We start from the raw sequence: 22,109 nt of genomic DNA, 5'->3' as shown, positions 1-22,109 counted from the left end.
GGCCGGCTTAAAGAGACCCTGTCACCAGAGATTTTATTTCAACAATCTTTCCACGAGTTTAATGTGTATTTTAGCAGGTTTTAAGCATGTTATCTACCAATAAAAGCCCCCCTTGTGTTGACATCCAAAAGCCCGGAGACATCTTGTAGGTGATGTCAGCGGCCCTAGCAGAGTCAGAGCCGTCACTTAAAATGCTTTTTTCTTATTTTTACCTACAGGTAACCTTATAATAAAGCTTACTTGTAAGTAAAATGATTATTTCCTAAACGTGCACCATTTAGGAGATATTCTAGTGAGCAGCAGCTGGTAACGTCACCGGTGCATGCACTCTGAAGGAACGGCACACCCGTGTTGCGGCCGATACTCCCATACGCATGTGTGGGAGTGACATCATCGTGGCTCATCCAGATGGCCGGAGTCCCCAAACCAGGAAGGAAGATTGGGTGAAAATGGAAGCCTCTGCAGCAGTGACAGCGTGACACTGGAGAGCTTCTTTTAACCACTTCCAACCCGGCCACTGTATATAAATGTCCGGGTGGGCGCTCTCTAGTTCTGAGTGGATGTTCCTGAACGTCCTTCAGAAGGAGCGGGATCGGGGCGGCGCTCGACCGCACACCCGTGCGATCCCCATGCACGCATGTCCCACGGACACGCCGCATCTCGGAACGGCAGGAGGGCACTGTGATCTGCCCTCCTGATCCAGATGATGGCTGTGTCTAATCACAGCCATCGTGATGTAAACAGGGGGGGGGTATGTGTGTGTGTGATGTTGGTCAGGGGATCGTGCGGCCATGTGCCCGCACAGCGGTGTGATCCTGATCTGCCTGTGCCCCCCCAGAGACTGGAAAGGTATGCACGACAGGAGGGCCATGTGATTGACCCTCCTGATCACATGACGGCTGTCCAATCACAGCCGTCATGTAATGTAAATAGAGAGCAGTTGTAACTGCTCTCATCTCTTCCTCTCCTCACACAGAGCCCGTCAGTGAGGAGAGGAAGAGACAATCTGTGCTGCAGCCAGGAGATCCGTGAGTTTTTAGCTCTTTGCTTTTTACCCACTGATCACCCAGCTAGTGCCCCCAAAACACAGTGTCCACACAGTGAAAACACCTGTCATACAGCTGTCCCAGTGAACATCTGCCCGCCAACGTCTGGCACATCTGCCCGTCAACATCTGGCACATCTGCCCGCCAACTTCTGGCACATTTGCCCACCATCTGGCACATCTGCCCGCCAACATCTGGCACATCTGCCCGCCAACATCTGGCACATCTGCCTGTGAACATCTGCCCGCCAACATCTGGCACATTTGCCCGCCAAGACGAGAGTAGCGGGGAACTCTCTCTGTCAGACTCGGATAGTGAATATGAGCCAGTGGAAAGTTGTGGCTCTGAAATAGAAACAGAGGAGGATAGAATCCTAACAAAGGGGATCAAGAGATATGAGCAGGCGCAGACATCCACCAGCAGCGCAGCACTCCAGGGCATCAAACAGCAGGCATCCACCAGCAGCGCAGCACTCCATGATGATATGCAGGCATCCATCAGCAGCGCAGCACGCCAGGATAGGCAGGCATCCACTAGCAGTTCTGCAACCTTCCTAGAGGATAGGCCAGATGCTAGAAACGGGGCGTCCCATCAACAATGAGGCAGGGCCCATACTAGCCTCCCAGATGTTCTACTGTATCCAACATGGCTGCCCGATACGTCATTAGAATCTGTAATTCCCCCTTTTACAGCCCAGCCAGGCCCTCAGATAAAGTTGGAAAATGTAACCCCAATTTATTATTTTCACTTATTTTTTACCGATGATCTCCTAACCTACATTGTGGAGCAGTGTAATCTATACGCCAGCCAACATATAGCCACCAATCCTAATTCTACATATGCCCGTCCTTTTGTTTAGAAACCCCTCACCGTGAAAGAATTTAACATTTTCCTTGGCCTAACCCTCAACATGGGGCTGACAAAAAAATAAAAAAATAAACTCCATGCCTACTGGTCTACCCAACCTATCCACCACATTCCAGTCTATTCGTCATTTATGTCCAGAACCTGTTATGAGATGATTATGAGGTTTCTACATTTCAACAAGACTGCCCAATGCCTCCCTCGAAATCATCCCAATTATGATAAACTATTCAAAATTCGTCCCCTAATCAATTTTTTTTGCACTAGCTTCAAGCAGATGTTTACCCCTAATATAAATAATTTGTGCAGATGAATCCCTAGTACACTTCACCGGAAGACTTTGCATAAAGCAATACCTCCCCAGTAAAAGAGCCAGATGGGGGGGTAAAATTTTATAAGGCATGTGACAGGGCCACGGGTTATGAGGGAAAAGATAGACAGCTAAACCCCCCTGGATGCCCTACCTACATGGGAACAAGTGGCAAAATTGTCTGCCAGCTGATCGAACCACTGCTTGGGAAAGGTTAAATAAACAAATAAAATAAACAAAGGAAGCAGCGCTATAAATCAAATATGTGATACTAGACCACAATTAGTGATTAATGGTATATAAAGTTCATGTACAATCAAGTGACACAGTAAAGTTCAATCAGTGAATGAAAGTCTTCAAAGGTGCAATGGATAAGAAACCAGACAACTGGGTCCCTTGTTAGGCAAACACAGATGGGACTGGATATACCTTCACCACACCACAGTGTTATGAATAAAATGGACGCTTACCAAATGGCAAGCTTAAGAAAGCTTGTGACCTTAACCCGGTCGGGGCCTTTTCTGAGATGGGAATACCTTTAGACCACTCTTCAGACCGTGGATGGCTCACTATCCTCCACATAAGGAAACCAGGATACAGGGAATACTATACTCCTATCTTGGAGTTGTTCTCACAAACAATGCCCCAAAAAAAAGGAAGAGCACATAGCGTAATCCTGGATGGATATTTATTAAAGAACAATAAAATTACACTTACAGTGTGTCGAATAAAAACAGCATGGAAAGCCGGCCGGCTAGCACGAACACCCGTCCTACAGACGGTAGATACGGCACGTCAGCACGCCCGACGTACGTTTCGTCACACTTCTGACGTCGTCTGGGGCACGGGCGACGCACTGACGTGTCGCTCATAAATAACAAACAAATGTAACCAAGCCTCGAAATGAAAACAAAGCCGGAAATCACCTTGCGCTCCACCGAGTAAGGGCGGAAGATATAGAAACGCCATCTTAACTAGGGGATCCCATGTTAATACAGGTGCCAATTTTGTTATTATGGCAGGCGTTATAAATTAATGGGAAAGGGAGGGAGGGGAAAAAAAATATATATAGTAGGCTCACTTTTACCAAGTTTGAAGGCAAATGCCAAGTTAGATTGAAGTTAAATTGGTTATTCAAACTTTAAAGGGGCCCAACTTCCCAATGGTAAGGGGCGCACCATGGCTTAAATATGACGCCTAAATCGGTGAACTTATAGTTAATCCGATTAGTATTGGCCTAATAAAAAGGCGCCGAAAAAGGGACATTATCCTAGGTGACATAGCTGGAGAGGGAAAGGAGATTTCTCAGCCTCGTATAAACAACCAGTTCAGAAATTAGGTAATAACAAGCAATAACTCCATTATTACATAATCATATAGAAATTAAAATTAAAATTAGAAAATAAAAATAAAAAGTATAATATTAAACATAATAAATGGCATCAAACCACCATCACACTAAAAAAATGTGGGACTAGGGTCAGAGCATATGGTAAGTGCATAAACACCAGTTGGTTAATAATCAATGGGCTAAACATAGGGAGTTCATTATGAGTTATCAATAAAGGCATTAGTGTCGGTATCCACATTGAGTCCATATGGGACGTAGCATTTAATTTTATGTATCCAGAGCATCTCAAGTTTAGAAATGCTCCTAATCAGGGAGCTCCCCCTCCAGTGAGGCCGATACCTGTCGATCCCTAAAAATAAAGTCTTAGAGGGATCTTTGTTATGAGAAACCAGATAATGTTTTGAAACAGAATGTTTAGGAAAGCCATTTTTGATGTTAGTAATATGTTCATTCAAACGAACAGAGAGGGGTCGTCTAGTCCTGCCCACATATTGTAGGCCACACGGGCACTGTAGTAGGTAGACGACCCCCTCTGTAGTGCAAGTGATAAAAGGTTTTATATCATGCTCCTCTTGTGTGTTAGAGGAGGTAAATTTAAGGGTTCGTCTAGATGGTACAGAATTTAGCCTGCAAACCCGACATCTCCCACATTTGTAATACCCCTTAAGGTTATCAAAAAGACCTTGAATACCCTTAACGGGGGGATCAAGAGCGTTCGGGGCTAATCTATTCCTAAGGGATGATGCTCCCTTAAAAATCACTTGTGGCTTATCTGGGATAACCCCTCTTAAGATGGGATCATTGCCCAATAAGTGCCAGTGTTTCTTAAGTAGGTTTTTAATATTGTCATGTTGGATAGACTAGGTGGTGATAAAGGGCAGAGTTATCGAATTCTCTCTGGGAAGCACCCTCTCACTCAGTAGTTGTCTCCTATCTATATCCTTTACCCCCTCCAAAGCATGAGTCAGGGATTCTCTGGTATACCCTTTTTCCACAAACCTATTTATCAAAATACCGGCCTGTTGCAAAAACTGAGAGTCATCAGAGCAGTTGCGTACCTAATTGGCTCTTAGGTACCGACCGAAGCCATGACCTATGATGGCAGCTACTCAGAGGAATATAGGAGTTACGATCCGTTTTCTTGAGAAATCTCCTTTCCCTCTCCAGCTATGTCACCTAGGATAATGTCCCTTTTTCGGCGCCTTTTTATTAGGCCAATACTAATCGGATTAACTATAAGTTCACCGATTTAGGCGTCATATTTAAGCCATGGTGCGCCCCTTACCATTGGGAAGTTGGGCCCCTTTAAAGTTTGAATAACCAATTTAACTTCAATCTAACTTGGCATTTGCCTTCAAACTTGGTAAAAGTGAGCCTACTATATATATTTTTTTTCCCCTCCCTCCCTTTCCCATTAATTTATAACGCCTGCCATAATAACAAAATTGGCACCTGTATTAACATGGGATCCCCTAGTTAAGATGGCGTTTCTATATCTTCCGCCCTTACTCGGTGGAGCGCAAGGTGATTTCCGGCTTTGTTTTCATTTCGAGGCTTGGTTACATTTGTTTGTTATTTATGAGCGACACGTCAGTGCGTCGCCCGTGCCCCAGACGACGTCAGAAGTGTGACGAAACGTACGTCGGGTGTGCTGACGTGCTGACGTGCCGTATCTACCGTCTGTAGGACGGGTGTTCGTGCTAGCCGGCCGGCTTTCCATGCTGTTTTTATTCGACACACTGTAAGTGTAATTTTATTGTTCTTTAATAAATATCCATCCAGGATTACGCTATGTGCTCTTCCTTTTTTTTGGGGCATTGTTTGTGAGAACAACTCCAAGATAGGAGTATAGTATTCCCTGTATCCTGGTTTCCTTATGTGGAGGATAGTGAGCCATCCACGGTCTGAAGAGTGGTCTAAAGGTGTTCCCATCTCAGAAAAGGCCCCGACCGGGTTAAGGTCACAAGCTTTCTTAAGCTTGCCATTTGGTAAGCGTCCATTTTATTCATAACACTGTGGTGTGGTGAAGGTATATCCAGTCCCATCTGCGTTTGCCTAACAAGGGACCCAGTTGTCTGGTTTCTTATCCATTGCACCTTTGAAGACTTTCATTCACTGATTGAACTTTACTGTGTCACTTGATTGTACATGAACTTTATATACCATTAATCACTAATTGTGGTCTAGTATCACATATTTGATTTATAGCGCTGCTTCCTTTGTTTATTTAATTTGTAGTGTGTGTATCTCACCTTTAAGCGGCTGCTCTTTTTTCAATTGTTCCTTATTTACTTACTTGATTGTGTTAATTGTGTATAGTATATAGCGCGGTGGTTTCCTCTTTTATTTGCTTGGGAAAGGTTACCACCTATACGTAGACAATTTCTACACGAGTCTCCCACTTTCACGCCATCTGTACCAAAAGAAGACTGTGGCCTGTGGGACAGCAAGGATCAACCGCAAAGCCTTCCCACAGAGATTGGTTGCCAAGAAATTGAAACAGGGGGAAATGGCCAGTATGCGGACTGAAGAGGTACTAGTGCTGAAGTGGAGAGATAAAAGAAGAGAGGTCTACATCCTTTCCACAATGCATGATGACACCTTGGTGGAACTGAAGAGAAGAGGCCCCGTCCAGAAGCCAAAATGTGTGCATGAATATAATCTTTACATGGGGGGGGGGGTGGATATGAACGACCAGATGATGCAACCCTACTTGGCCACGAGGAAATCACTGTTTTGGTACAAAAAAGTTGCCATTTATTTGATGCAACTAGCCATGTTCAATTCGTATATCATTTTTTCTAAGTGCACCCAAAGTTCCCTATCCTATCTAAATTCAAAGAAGACGTGATCACAGCCCTTCTCTATCCCCATGGCCAAGCCCCTCAACTAATTTGCTCTGATACATTAGCCAGACTCCATGAAAGGCACTTTTCCAAAATCCTCTCTCTCACCCAAACATGTCGCAAACCCCCCAAAAAACGCTGTGTGTGTTCAAGTAGAGGAATTCGCCGTGACACCCGATACTACTGTCCCCAATGTCCCTCCCAGCCAGGCCTCTGTATTGCAACGTGCTATCGGAGCTATCATACTTCACTACACTATTAGTAAAATGAAGATGATTTTTTATCCAGTTTCCACCATCTGCCATTTCTGTGAATGACCCGGACTGTTTACGACTATGCCTCTGCCAACCATGTTTCTGACTTCAATGTGAATTGACCTCGGCCTGTTAAATGACCATTCTTTTTGCCTGCCTCCTGAACTGATCATTTGAGTACAGCACAGGGGTCTCACATATTTGAGGGGCTCCAGAAAAGATTTTCCGAGTGGAGACGTTTTGGAGACGGAAACGTTTTTCTCCGGGTTTTTGTTTATCGGATTAGGGTCTGGAGACTCGGAGGCTTCGTAGAGATTTGGGTGGGAAGAAGATTCTAGCCCTGTCCTCAGGTCTTACTTGGCCAAGGCCTAAATGTTATAGTGCTGCCATCTGAATTGGTCATGCCTCTGCCTGCCACCTGAACGGGTTATGCCTCTGCCTGCCACCTGAACTGGCCATGCCTCTGCCTGCCACCTGAACGGGTTATGCCTCTGCCTGCCACCTGAACTGGCCATGCCTCTGCCTGCCACCTGAACTGGCCATGCCTCTGCCTGCCACCTGAACTGCCTGCTAAACCATGGACCATGTTCATACTTTTCCATATCTCTGTCTGCTTTGACTGCTCTGGAATGGTATTCCTGCCTGCTAAAACCATAGGTGAGCCTTTTTTATTACCCTTTGTTCAGCAGAATGTATTTTGGGGTGTAATTCTTGGTGTGTACATGCTATGTGTTAGAAGCCTAAAGGTGCTATTTGCATGTTGGGCCTCTGTATGTGGCCAGGCTGTGGAAAAGTCACACATATGGGATATTGCCATACTCAGGACGAGTAGCAGAATGTATTTTGGGGTGTCATTTTTGCTATATACATACTATGTGTTACAAAGATCTTCTAAATTGACAACTTTGTGAAAAAAAAAATGATATATTTCTTAATTTTCCAAAGCATTGTGGGAAAAAAATTGCAACTTCAAAAAATTCTTTATGCCTCTTACTAAATACCTCAGACTGTCTTCTTTCCAAAAAGGAGTCATTTGGGGGGTATTTGTACTGTCCTGACATTTTAGGGCCTCAATAAATGAGATAGGCCATCAGTGCATTAGGATTGATACATTTTCAATAATGCGTAGCTTAGTATGTAGACTCTATAACTTTCACACAAACCAATTATCATACACTAATCAGGATTTTTTTTTACCAAAGACATGTAGCAGAATACATTTTGGCCTAAACTTTCGCCAAAATTTGATTTTTTTTTTATTTCTTTTAAAAAAGAAAGAAAGTAGAAAATTTAGTTTTTTTTCAAAATATTCGCTCTTTTTTCGCTTATATCGCAAAAAATAAAAAATGAATATGTGAATAAATACCACCAAAAGAAAGCTCTATTTGTGTGAGCAAAATGATAAAAAATTTCATTTGGGTACAGTGTAGCATGACTGAGTAATTGTCATTCAAAGTGCGAGAGCACTGAAAGCTGAAAATTGGTCTGGGAAGGAAGTGGGTGTAAGTGCCCGGTATTGAGGTGGTTAACCACTTCAATACATTTATACACCCTTTCTGCCCAAGCCAATTTTCAGCGCTGTGGATTTTTGAACAACAATTGCGTGTTTATGCAACACTGTACCCAAACAACATTTTTTATCATTTTCTTCCCACAAATAGAGCTTTCTTTTGGTGGTATTTGACAGTGATGGGAGTAAGTCACATATGTGCAAGTCACAAGCAAGTCTCAAGTCTTAACCTTCAAGTCACAAGCAAGTCCCAAGTTACTGTGGCGAAAAGCAAGCAAGTCAAGTCGAGTCCCTGCTAGAAGTCAAGCAAGTCAAGTCAAGTCATTTATTTTGGGGGAGGGGGGTGCAGATACCTGTCTAAGACAGGTATTTGCACCCACTTCCGGCATAGACTCCCATGGGAGTCTACGCCACTTCCAGTCCCTCCGCGCTGTCTCCTGGGAATCACACAGCTCCCAGGAGAGAGCGGGGACCACTAGGGACACGCAGCGCGACTCGCGCATGCGCAGTAGGGAACCGGGAAGTGAAGCCGCAACGCTTCACTTCCTGATTCCCTCACCTAGGATGGCGGCGGCAGCTGCCGAGAACCGAGCGGGTTCTCGGCGTCCCCTGCCGACATCGCTGGACCCTGGGACAGGTAAGTGGCCATGTATTAAAAGTCAGCAGCTGCAGTATTTGTAGCTGCTGGCTTTTAATATTTTTTTTTTTTGGCGGTGTGGGTGGACCCCCGCTTTAAGTCAAAATACTGATCTACCCCGAAGCCGGGACCTGGGGGGAGCTTTCTTTTGTGTGTGTGTGTGTGTGTGTGTGTGTGTTGTGTGGGGGGGGGCGGCTTTTGCCTAGGCCAAGACACAGCACTGGTGGTGCCAAGTCATTGCAAGTCAAATAGCCCAAGTCAAAGTCAAGTCGAGTTATTTATTTAATTTTGTCAAGCAAGTCGCAAGTCCTCAAACAGGTGACTCGAGTCCCCCACCTCTGGTATTTGATCACCACTGGGTTTTTTTTTTTTTGCTAAACAAAAAAAAGACCGAAAATTAAAAAAAAAAAAAAAAAAAGTTTTTCTTCGTTTGTTATAAAAATGTAGTAAATAAGTAAGTTTTCTCCTTCACTGACGGGCAGATGAAGCTGCACTGAGGGACACTGGTAAGGTAGCACTAATGAGGCACGAATATGCAGCGCTGGTGGACACTGATAGGCAGCACTGATGGGTGGCACCGATGAGTAGGCACTGACTGGTATCTCTAATGGGCACTGATTGGCATCCCTGGTGGGTCTGCACTGATGATCAATGCGCTGATTATTATCAGTGCAGACCCCCCTGTCAGGAGAGCTGCTGATCGGCTCTCTTCTACCAGTGCCTTGTCAGCGCGAATAGAGGAAAAGCTGACAAACGGCACTTCCTGGTTACAATGTGACCAGCTGGGATTGGTCTGTGCCCCATTAAAGAGGAAGTAAACCCTAGTGGGTTTTACTTCCTCTTTGTTTCCTTGCAAAGGTAAAGCATAATGGGCTACTATGCATCGCATAGTAGCCCATTATGTGTCAATTACCTGACAAAGGAGCCTGCGATGTCCCCGATTTCCTCACTGGTAGTGAGCGTCCATTCTTCACCCCTCTTCCTTCCGGGGCCGCGAACTCCAGCTCTGTGACTGGCCGGAGGCGCAGGAGCCGCCAGTCAGGGCATGACCCCAGCTTGAAACAGCACAGCGTGCCCTTTCAAGAGTGCGCATGCGCCGAATACATCAGCGCATGCGCAGAAGACGGGATCGTTCGGGGAAATAGTAAATATCTCCTAAACCGTGTAAGTTTAGGAGATATTTCAAGCACCTACAGGTAAGCCTTAATCTAGGCTTACCGTAGGTGAAAGTGGTCTGTAAGGGTTTACATCCACTTTAAGGAGATCCACCCTCTCCATTTGTCTCGTTTACCATTATAATTGAAAGCGAAAGTAAGTTAAGTAAAGTAAAGAAAATTACAAATTTTGGGTTGTTCCCAGAAAATAGAGGGGAAATCTTCCAATGGTGACACTAGTTCTGGTGACCTGGGCGTCCCAAAGAATTCACTTACTTTACAGGGATTTTTTCTCACTTCCTCTTTTGGCTATGGGTCAGGAAGTGAAGAAAAATCCCCCTAATGAGACAAAGATGGCGAAAAAAACAAAACACACACCCCCCGAACAGGGGTTATAACCTATAAGCATTTAAAACGCTTAATTTTTTGGTGATCAACTTACCGTAGATTAAAAAAATATATATATTTATTAGATATAGATATAGATATAGATAGAGAGAGAGAGATATACATACACACACCACACTTGCTTAGAGGTGCTGCACAATAATGGTACCTTGTTGCCCCTCTCTCTAAATAATGTTGTCAGACCTCACTGTTAAAGCATTAAAGAGAACCCATTAGGAAAAGACATGTATAAGAAACCCAATCACACCTATTCGCCACATCTGCACAACATAAAGACTAAGGCCTCTTTCACATGAACGATCCATTCAGGTCCGCCTGTCAGTTTTTTAGGCGGACCTGAACAGACCCTCCATAGACCTCTATGGAGCGTCGGATGTCAGCGGAGACATGTCCGCTGACATCCGACCCGCTCTGATCCTAAAAAGTGTAACGGAGGAAAAACCTACTTTTCCATCCGTTTTCGGATCGGATCGGGTGACGACGGACTCTACGGTCCGTCGTCATCCGATCCCCCATAGGGGAGAGCGGCGCTCTGACAGGTCCGTCGCTGCACAGTGTGCAGAGACAGACCTGTCATCTTCCTGCTCAGCGGGGATCGGCAGAGCGATCCCCGCTGAGCAAGCGAATGTTCACGGGGCGGATCATCATGGATCCGTCCCGTGTGAAAGGACCCCTAATGGTTGTGCAAGATAAACCCAGGGAGGACTCCTAGAGATGGCACAGGAAGTATGCCCAGGACAGCTCTGAATTTCTGACTCAATCAAGACACCATTTATTTGCGCTCAAGATAAAGATATTGATAAACTTTCAGTGGTATATTTAGCAGAACAAAAAGGAGTTAATAGCAGAAGTTAATTGTTAGGATTTGCATAGTTGCGATTATAGAGCAGTCTTACCTCTCAAGGATAGGCGTGTGTACATGGTTATTCACTTGTTTTCCCTTCCTATTCCAGGAAGAAATGTCAGCCCAGTGTCATGCTAAAGGCTGACCTGTCCCCCAACTTTTGCCAAGGGGTGAATTATTGACGCACTCCTCTAGACTGAGGGTACAAAAAAAAAAAACACAACTAACAAAGCCTTTGAGGCTTTTAAAAAATAGAAGTCAGCAGATACAAAGTACTGTAGTTACTGACATTTAATAAAAGGACACTTACCTGTCCAATGATCCAGCTCTGTCCTTACCCAGGCTGGTAAGGCTGCGCATGCGCGAGCTGCGCTGTGCTTTGTGAATGGTCCTGCAGCCTTCTGGGACATATTAAATGTCCAAAAAGGTTGCAGGCAGCGAAAAAAAAAAAAAAAAATAAGGGGGGGGGGGGGGGGCAGATTAATTCCCCACGGTGATCTCACCTGTCAGACCTAGGTACTCACTACCCCCCTCCCACCAAAAAAGTGGCTACAGTACAAGGGGGGGGGGGAGCATAAAGTGGAACTTCCCCTTTAGGGTGAAGTTCTACTTTAACATAAACGTCTATCAAAAGGAACCTTAAGCATTGTGAAAAACTATTTATAATATAATAATAATAATAATAATAATAATAATTTAAAAAGTGCAGGTATATTAACAAAAAAAAAAAAAAAATCAAATACTAAAGGATGAGCAAAATATATATATATATATATATATATATATATATATATATATATATATATATATATACATATACATACACATACACACACACACATATATATACATACACACACATATATATATATATATATATATATATATATATATATATATATATATATATATATATATATATATTATATTATATATATGAGGATCTAAAGGCTAATCTTTTAATGCAATTCGTATTAGTAGTAGTCTTCATGCAGGATTGTTGACCATCAGGACTATCAATTACCCACGATTAGGTCATGGTAGCCTCTCTAAACCTGACCCAGACTACTGAATCCACAATAACACTGTATAGTCTATACAATCTCTCTAGTGTGTGAGATTTAATTACTGAATTTGTGTCAGCCATATCATCTGCAATAGACCAGGGCAGGGATCTCAAAATTGTGGCCCATTACGAGATTTTGGCACACAGGGGGACTCTGATAGGAACATGAACATAAGAGGGAGACGCTTGATGGGGTCTCCTATGTTTTGATAAAGTTTTTTCTTTGTTCTGATACAGATTTTTTTTTTCAACCTGTGAATATTTGTAAAATATATTTGATGGCCCTTGTACTAAAAGACGTGGGCGAATAAAAAACTCTTTGGTACTCTGATTTCAGTTTGACTCAGCAAGTGGTTATATCTCCAAAGTGTCAAAGTGATGTTATTGAAATAAAAGAGTAGTGGATGTGTCCAACCCTGGACAGCAAAGTCATTGTTACTCAACTCAGATAGTAATCAGCTCTTCCAGGGGGACATGCATTTTTGTATCTGTAAATACATTGCAGTTGTAATGTGGAAGGACCATACCCTTTAATATGTTAAGAACGTTTTTAAAAAGGGAAAATGTGCAAGCTTAGGTTATGTTATACATGTATAAGATCTTTCGTTTTAGACACAAGACTGTAATTTTAAAAGTTTTTCTTTTTTTTTTTTTTTTGAAAATAAAAGGATCCTTATCCTGGTATTTTAGCTTTGTGAATTGAGCTTAATGTATTTTAATTTATGTTTCATTGAGCCTTTATTTTCTGTTTAAACCTCTCTGCACCTTTTCCAGTCAAGAGCCGCACTCACCTCTAACTTCTGGGACATACACATCAGCTCAGACTGGCTTTTCTCCTGCCCTGGAGTGCCTGCAATGGGCGCATTCTTCTGACTCTTCACACAATAAAACTGCAGTTTTTCATAACTTTTCTTCAGCTTACACAGCTAGAAAAATGACAAGAATAAAGCAAAACATTAGACTATTCAACATGGAGGAGATTGGTGTCTTTCCAAGAAACAGAAAAGTCTTATAAATTATACAGTGTATGGTCTATGAACAAAGCATCCATGTTTTCATGGAAAAGTTTGAAGTATGTAAGGATGCACAGGGTTAACAATATATTATATACACACACACACTAATAAATATATATATATATATATATATATATATATATATATATATATATATATATATATATATATATATATATATATATATATATATATATATATACATACATACACACACACACACACACACACACATATATATACACACACATATATATACACACACACACACACACATACATACATAGAGAGAGAGAGAGAGAGAGAGAGATCTATCTATCTATCTATATATAGATAAAGATATATAGTTTTTTTTTTTATACAAACACACACACACACATACTTGTGATCATAGGTTTACATACCCTGACAGAATTTATGATTTCTTAGCCATCCATTTTTCAGAGAATATGAATGATAACACAAGAACTTTTCTTTCACTCATGGTTAGTGTTTGGCTGAAGCCATTTATTATCAGTCAACTGTGTTTACTCTTTTTAAATCATAATCACAACAGAAACTACTCAAATGACCCTGATCAAAAGTTTACATACCCTGGTGATTTTGGCCTGATAACATGCACACAAGTTGACACAAAGGGGTTTGAATGGCTATTAAAGGTAAACATCATCACCTGTGATCTGTTTGCTTGTAATTAGTGTGTGTGTATAAAAGGTCATTTCAGTTTCTGGACTCCTGACAGACCCTTGCATCTTTCATCCAGTGCTGCACTGACATTTCTGGATTCTGAGTCATGGGGAAAGCAAAAGAATTGTCAAATGATCTATGGCAAAAGGTAGTTGAACTGTATAAAACACGAAAGGGGTATAAAAAAAGATATCCAAAGAATTCAGAATGCCAATCAGCAGTGTTCAAACTCTAATCAAGAAGTGGAAAATGAGGGGTTCTGTTGAAACTAAACCATGGTCAGGTAGACCAAGTAAAATTTCAGCCACAACTGCCAGGAAAATTGTTCGGGATGCAAAGAAAAACCCACAAATAACTTCAGGTGAAATACAGGACTCTCTGAAAACATGTGGTGTGGCTGTTTCAAGATGCACAATAAAGAGGCACTTGAGGAAAGATGGGCTTCATGGTCGAGTCGCCAGAAGAAAGCCAATACTACGTAAATGCCACAAAGTATCCCGCTTACAATACGTCAAACAGCACAGAAACAAGTCTCTAACCTTCTGGCACAAAGTCATTTGGATTGATGAGACCAAAATTGAGCTTTGGACACAAACATAAACACTACATTTGGAGAGGAGTCAACAAGGCCTATGATGAAAGGTACACCATTCCTACTGTGAAACACGGAGGTGGATTGCTGATGTTTTGGGGATGTGTGAGCTACAAACGCACAGGAAATTTGGTCAAAATTGATGGAAAGATGAATGCAGTATGTTATCAAAAAATACTGGAGGAACATTTGCATTCATCAGCCAGGAAGCTGCCCATGGGACGTACTTGGACATTCCAACATGACAATGATCCAAAACACAAGACCAACTCGACCTGTCATTGGCTACAGCAGAATAAAGTGAAGGTTCTGGAGTGGCCATCTCAGTCTCCTGACCTCAATATCATTGAGCCACTCTGGGGAGATCTCAATAATGCAGTTCATGCAAGACAGCCGAAGAATTTACAGGAACTGGAGGCTTTTTGCCAAGAGGAATGGGCAGCTTTACCATCTAAGAAGATAAAGAGCCTCATCCACAAATAACACAAAAGAATTCAAGCTGTCATTGATGTTAAAGGGGGCAATACACGGTATTAAGATCAGGATCATTTGGGTAGTTTCTGTTGCTATTATGATTTAAAAAGAGTAAACACAGTTGATTGATAATAAATGGCTTCAGCCAAACATTAACCATGAGTGAAAGAAAAGTTTTTGTGTCATCGTTCATATTCTCTGAAAAATGGCAGAATTTATGAGGTCTTGGCCAGGGTATGTAAACTTATAAGCACAACTGTATGTCCAAACATCAGTAGTGCAGGCTTCCCCTAGTGGCCTACAATGATTGTGTCTAACCATCAGTAGTGCAGAGTTCCCCTAGTGGGTGATAGTGAGTGTGTCAATCATCAGTAGTCTAGGGTGGGTGATTATGAATGTGTCCAACCATAAGTAGAGAAGGGTTCCATAGTGGGTGATAAGGGGTTTGAGCACAAACACTAACTGTCTGGAAATCAGGATTGGCTGAGGCCTGGGCTACAGAGGGACAGCTCCCAGCAGGATCAATTAATGGCAGAGATCACTCTGTAAATTGCAGGTGGATACCTTGGAATACCAACCAATCATATATCGCACTTGAAAAATTACTGGAATTTTACATAAAATTATAAAGTTAGCTCTCCAGACCAACACTACATTATTAAGAGGAACTGTACAGGTAACCAAGAGGTTAATAAACTCTTAAAGTAGAACTAAAGGCAAAACATTTTTTTCCATGTTTGATAAAAGTAAGAGAGGGTTATAACCCCTGTTAGGGGTTTTTTTTTTGCCATCTGTGCCCCACTGGGTATAAATCAAAGTCTAATCTTCTGGACACAGCTTTAGGTGTCATTTGGTAGCGTTAGTTACCGATGTGTGGAAAATGAAGCATGTCATTTATGTGTACTACCCCCACACAGTAAACGAGCAAATGTTTAGTAACATTTTACCCACCAAACACAGTATGCTGTTTATCTGATTGTAATCTTTTAAACTTGGGATGCCTAAAGGTATTCCCATAGTAACTGAGCGCCATCTTGTGGCCATTTGTAAGAACAGCTTAAACAGAACGAAATTCTCACAAAAGAATACTTTCTTTTATAGGGTGTTGTAAATGAAACATGCATTATTATTAAATAAATTAAAAAAGACCGAAAAGTCTTGAGGCCCAAAAATGCCAAGACAGTACAGATATCCCTCAAATGATCCCTTTTAGGAAAGTAGGTAGTCCAAGGTATTTGGTAAAAGTTGTAATTTGTCACAATTTTTTGGAAAATTAATACAATTACTGTATTTATTGGCGTATAACACTCACTTTTTCACCATGAAAATCGGGTGCAAATAGCGTGTGCGTGTTATATGCCAATACTTCAATTTTAGCTGCCTCGGAGGGGACAGGGAGGGGGGGGGCAGGACGAGCGCCGTCAGATTAAATACAGTGAGAATCTCCTGTTTACTTGGCGGCCTCTGTAATAGGAAGTCCCGTCTCCTGGGCCGCCATTGGACCACTGTTCTGTCTATCATAGGAGATTCTCACTGTATGTAATCTGTCGGCGCTCATCCTGCCCCCTCCCTGTCCCTTCTAGGCTGCAGATGGGCATTGATCAGGCTGCACTGATGGCAGTGGTGAGGCTGCTGCATTGATGGCAGTGGTGAGGCTGCATTGATGGCACTTGTGAGGCTGCAGATGGGCATTGATCTGGCTGCATTGATGGCAATGGTGAGGCTGCAGATGGGCACTGACCCTTATTTTGCTTCAAAGTTCCTTATTAAAAATTTTTGTTTTTTTCCTGAAACTTCCCTCTTAAAATTAATGTGCATGTTATACGCCGATAAATACGGTAATTATTATTTTTTTTTTTTTTTACACATACTGTCACCAGTGCAGTACAACGTCATCATAATTGGAGCGGTGGTGATTAGGGACACTGACTGGTGATGGTATAAAAATAATAATAATAATTTTTTTTTTTTTTACAATTTTGTTTTTACATACTGTGACCCGAGCAATACAGTGTTACCGTAGTAACACTGTGCTGTGCTACTCTGAGGATGTGATCAGGGTTGTTTTTTTTTTACATGCTATGATTGCTTACAACAGTGAATATCACTGTTATAAAGAACCATTTTTACTGAATGAAAAATTTATTCAGTGTGTATTGTACAGATGGGCTATGATTGGCCCTGTCTGTATCATGTGATCACTGCGACCAATCACAGAGATCAACACGCTAGTACACGAAGAATGGCATGAATATGGTGTACAATTATCATGTGATCTGCTGTGATTGGTCACAGTGATCACATGGTACCGGTAGCAGGCTGGTACCTTGATCTGTCATCTGCTGTGTCCGGTGGACACATCGGGTGACAGATTGCACTGAAGTTTGGCCCATGGGGCACAAGCGAGGAACGATCCTGGGACATCATCATATGGCATCCACCCAGAGTAATAGGGCACCCGTCCGGCTGTCATACAATAGGCCGGGCGGGAAGAAGTTAATATGGTGACTAAGGGCTGGCTCACACGGCCAGTCGGGGGTGGTAAGAGCAGGTGGTTGAGCCATCTGTATGGACCCAGGGCTGGGGAAAGTCTTCATTGCACCGACCATCCACTGATCACAGATGCAAGGCCTTGCAGACTCCAATGCAAAAAAAATAACACATGCACATTTTTTTATTTTAATAATGTAGGTGTATTTATTTTTTCCCTTTCAAAAGCTGCCTTTAAAATGTGTGCATTTTATGATATGCGGATGTTACTGAAACTTAAAAATTACTAATGTAGCACCCCAATGTCTAGGCAGGGTTGCCATTAAATTTAGTTGCCAAGTGATAGTTGCCTTGGCCAATTGATTTTGCCCTAATTCTGGAATTGCTGCACTTCTCTTCTCTCGCTAGGTGGCCGGGATAAGACAAGGGCATTGCAAGGACAGATTAGGAATGAATGGGGTGTCTCAGCCAATGGGCAGGGATTTTCTTGAGTCCCTTGGCCTGCTGGGAAAACCCATTTATTTGGGTGGAGTCAGATGATCTGGGTTCTGTGCCACCTGGGCGGCTGTCTGGGTTAGGGTTGCCACCTGTCCGAGATTCACCCGGACAGTTCGGGATTGGAATCATGTGTCCGGGTTTCAAAGTGCTTGAAACCCGGACACATCATTTAGACTGGACTATGGCTTCCCAGCAGGGTTGCTGGCTGCAGTTGTCTAAGCGGAGAGTGTCTGTTACACTCTTTCACACTGCCCAAAGCTACCACTAACAATCGATTCTGCCTTGTTTTTTTACCTGCTATTATTTATATACTGTATATAAGAACACATTTTGCATATTGCACTTTATATATCGTTTATTGAATGCACTATAATACCTCAGGGGATACTTTGTATTTAGCACTGCATTTGATTTGCTTTTGATTTTAGTCGGATGTAAAAGGGGGGAACTCTGCGGACTCGGATGTAAAAGGGGGGAACTCTGCGGACTCGGATGTAAAAGGGGGGAACTCTGCGGACTCGGATGTAAAAGGGGGGAACTCTGCGGACTCGGATGTAAAAGGGGGGAACTCTGCGGACTCGGATGTAAAAGGGGGGAACTCTGCGGACTCGGATGTAAAAGGGGGGAACTCTGCGGACTCGGATGTAAAAGGGGGGAACTCTGCGGACTCGGATGTAAAAGGGGGGAACTCTGCGGACTCGGATGTAAAAGGGGGGAACTCTGCGGACTCGGATGTAAAAGGGGGGAACTCTGCGGACTCGGATGTAAAAGGGGGGAACTCTGCGGACTCGGATGTAAAAGGGGGGGAACTCTGCGGACTCGGATGTAAAAGGGGGGAACTCTGCGGACTCGGATGTAAAAGGGGGGAACTCTGCGGACTCGGATGTAAAAGGGGGGAACTCTGCGGACTCGGATGTAAAAGGGGGGAACTCTGCGGACTCGGATGTAAAAGGGGGGAACTCTGCGGACTCGGATGTAAAAGGGGGGAACTCTGCGGACTCGGATGTAAAAGGGGGGAACTCTGCGGACTCGGATGTAAAAGGGGGGAACTCTGCGGACTCGGATGTAAAAGGGGGGAACTCTGCGGACTCGGATGTAAAAGGGGGGAACTCTGCGGACTCGGATGTAAAAGGGGGGAACTCTGCGGACTCGGATGTAAAAGGGGGGAACTCTGCGGACTCGGATGTAAAAGGGGGGAACTCTGCGGACTCGGATGTAAAAGGGGGGAACTCTGCGGACTCGGATGTAAAAGGGGGGAACTCTGCGGACTCGGATGTAAAAGGGGGGAACTCTGCGGACTCGGATGTAAAAGGGGGGAACTCTGCGGACTCGGATGTAAAAGGGGGGAACTCTGCGGACTCGGATGTAAAAGGGGGGAACTCTGCGGACTCGGATGTAAAAGGGGGGAACTCTGCGGACTCGGATGTAAAAGGGGGGAACTCTGCGGACTCGGATGTAAAAGGGGGGAACTCTGCGGACTCGGATGTAAAAGGGGGGAACTCTGCGGACTCGGATGTAAAAGGGGGGAACTCTGCGGACTCGGATGTAAAGGGGGAACTCTGCGGACTCGGATGTAAAAGGGGGGAACTCTGCGGACTCGGATGTAAAAGGGGGGAACTCTGCGGACTCGGATGTAAAAGGGGGGAACTCTGCGGACTCGGATGTAAAAGGGGGGAACTCTGCGGACTCGGATGTAAAAGGGGGGAACTCTGCGGACTCGGATGTAAAAGGGGGGAACTCTGCGGACTCGGATGTAAAAGGGGGGAACTCTGCGGACTCGGATGTAAAAGGGGGGAACTCTGCGGACTCGGATGTAAAAGGGGGGAACTCTGCGGACTCGGATGTAAAAGGGGGAACTCTGTGGACTCGGATGTAAAAGGGGGAACTCTGTGGACTCGGATGTAAAAGGGGGAACTCTGCTGACTCGGATGTAAAAGGGGACTCTTGTGGATTAACTTAATATGATTAGAAAAGTTATTTAATTGCAAAATATATGTATAGTTTATACTATAAAAAAAAAATTGCTGTGCGCCGCTAAAGTGTTCGGGTTTGACTTGAAGAAAAATGGGCAACCCTAGTCTGGGTGGACGTGCGTTGTAATGCCCCGGGCTGCTATGCCAGAAACCTAAGGCCCATCTCGGGGACATCTGGCTGCTAGGCTGTCTGAGGGCCTATCCAGAAGCAGGAAAAGCAGTGTAGGGTTGGGACTGCGGGCTTGTAGTGCAACCAGAAGTAATGGTTCCGCCAGCCAGGGAACCAGTTGTGGTCGGAGGTGGAGGGGAAGCTGTCACCACGAAGGGACCATCCACCTTGCTACCGGAGACCATTATGAGTAAGCTGAGGCCAGTACCAGAGCAAACTTCTTGCCAGCCGGGGATGGAAAAGAAGTGGCAAAACTTCAGCAAGTGCCCAGCCATGGACCCAACGTGTCAGCAAGGGTGAAACTTGAAGGGTATCTGAGTGCCAAGCCAGGGACCCAGCAGGGAAGCGGGGGTGATGCTTGAGGAAGATACTCTGTGCTACTGTGAAGGAGCTCCAGGGATCCAGTGGCTAGTGGATCTGCAGTCTAGAGAGAGAGGGAGACTGGGAGCTCGTTGAGTGAAGACCCACAGTGAGTGAGTGTGGGGTAAAGAGAACTGTTCGTGTTGCAAATAGCTGAATACCATTACAGTTAGTAACATCTACAAGATCATTGCCATAGGAGACAGCAGTCCTACCTATAAAGAAGTGGTGTCTGGCTGGAGGCCTTCATCTGTAATTTACCTATAGAAGTCTCGGAGTCTGCCAATTATCATTGCATCTACCTAAGGGTGTCCTGGCCCTAACCCTCTCTCCCACAGTTCTGTTTAAGAGACAATAAATCTCTTTGAATTAAAAAAGTAAGTGTCTGGCGCTAGGGCTGCAACTAACGATTATTTTCATAAATAAATTAGTTGGCCGATTATTGTTTCGATTAATCGGATAAATTCATAAAAAAAAAAAAAAAACACAACGTAATATGCAATTTTTTTCGTTTTTTTTTAAAGTAATAATGAAAATGATAGGGCAGCACTATTCCTCCCGGGGACACCAATGATGGGGCAATATTCCTCCCGGGAACACCAATGATGGGGCACTATTCCTCCCGGGAACACCAATGATGGGGCACTATTCCTCCCGGGAACACCAATGATGGGACACTATTCCTCCCGGGAACACCAATGATGGGGCACTATTCCTCCCGGGAACACCAATGATGGGGCACTATTCCTCCCGGGAACACCAATGATGGGGCACTATTCCTCCCGGGAACACCAATGATGGGGCACTATTCCTCCCGGGAACACCAATGATGGGGCACTATTCCTCCCGGGAACACCAATGATGGGGCACTAATCCTTCCGGGAACACCAATGATGGGGCACTCCCCCCCCCCAGAAATACTTAGGATCATGGGGCACTTGTCATAGGAATTAATGTACTACTGTACTGACTGAGTTGTATTCACAGTGTGCAGCTCGGCTCTCACGGCTGCTTCTCGCCTCCCTGTCTATTCCCTCGAGGCAGCAGTGGGCGGGGCTGAGAATATCAGTGGGGAGCTGAAGTCAGCGAGGAGGAGTGGCGTGGACGTGCCTGGTCACATACGGCGCCGCCCCCGCCTTGTACACAGGAGGATTCCTGACTGGCAGGGAGGAAGGTGCGGACCAACTAATCGATAATGAAAATTGTTGACAACGATTTTCATTATCGATTATTATCGATATTATCGATTAATCGATTCAGCACTATCTGGCGCCCATCTGTTTGTCTTGCATTACACCTATCATGCCTTGTAACCCACTCTACACTGAAGGATGTCAGCTCTCCCTAACCCTGGGAAGTAACTATTAGGCCCAAAGAGGTCCGGGACTTTGCAACACTAATTTCCCCCTTTTCAGAAATAAAGCTTGACAGGGGATCTAGCACTTCCCTATTCTAACCTAAACTTTTTACTAGAGGTTGTGAAAAAATGTTTAACACTGTATATACATGTACTTCATTTGGTATGCTTGGCTGATCTTTTGCACATGGTACTTATATTTT

At 43.9% G+C, this 22,109-nt stretch overlaps 1 protein-coding gene across 2 annotated transcripts in view; it reads right to left on the bottom strand.

Annotated features, from left to right (window-relative positions):
- DEUP1 (deuterosome assembly protein 1) overlaps positions 1-22,109 on the bottom strand; it is a 113,237-nt gene that overhangs the window by 64,875 nt on the left and 26,253 nt on the right. For both annotated transcript variants that reach the window (XM_073612997.1, XM_073612998.1), the window contains one exon: positions 13,082-13,216. In XM_073612997.1, the coding sequence (XP_073469098.1) occupies positions 13,082-13,216 (135 nt within the window). The remainder of the gene's footprint in view (positions 1-13,081; positions 13,217-22,109) is intronic.

This window comes from Aquarana catesbeiana, linkage group LG02 (assembly GCF_042186555.1).
Source record: "Aquarana catesbeiana isolate 2022-GZ linkage group LG02, ASM4218655v1, whole genome shotgun sequence".
Classification (NCBI taxonomy): Eukaryota; Metazoa; Chordata; class Amphibia; order Anura; family Ranidae; genus Aquarana; species Aquarana catesbeiana.
The sequence above is the reverse complement of the archived record's forward strand: the minus strand, read 5'-3'. Positions and strand labels throughout refer to the sequence as shown.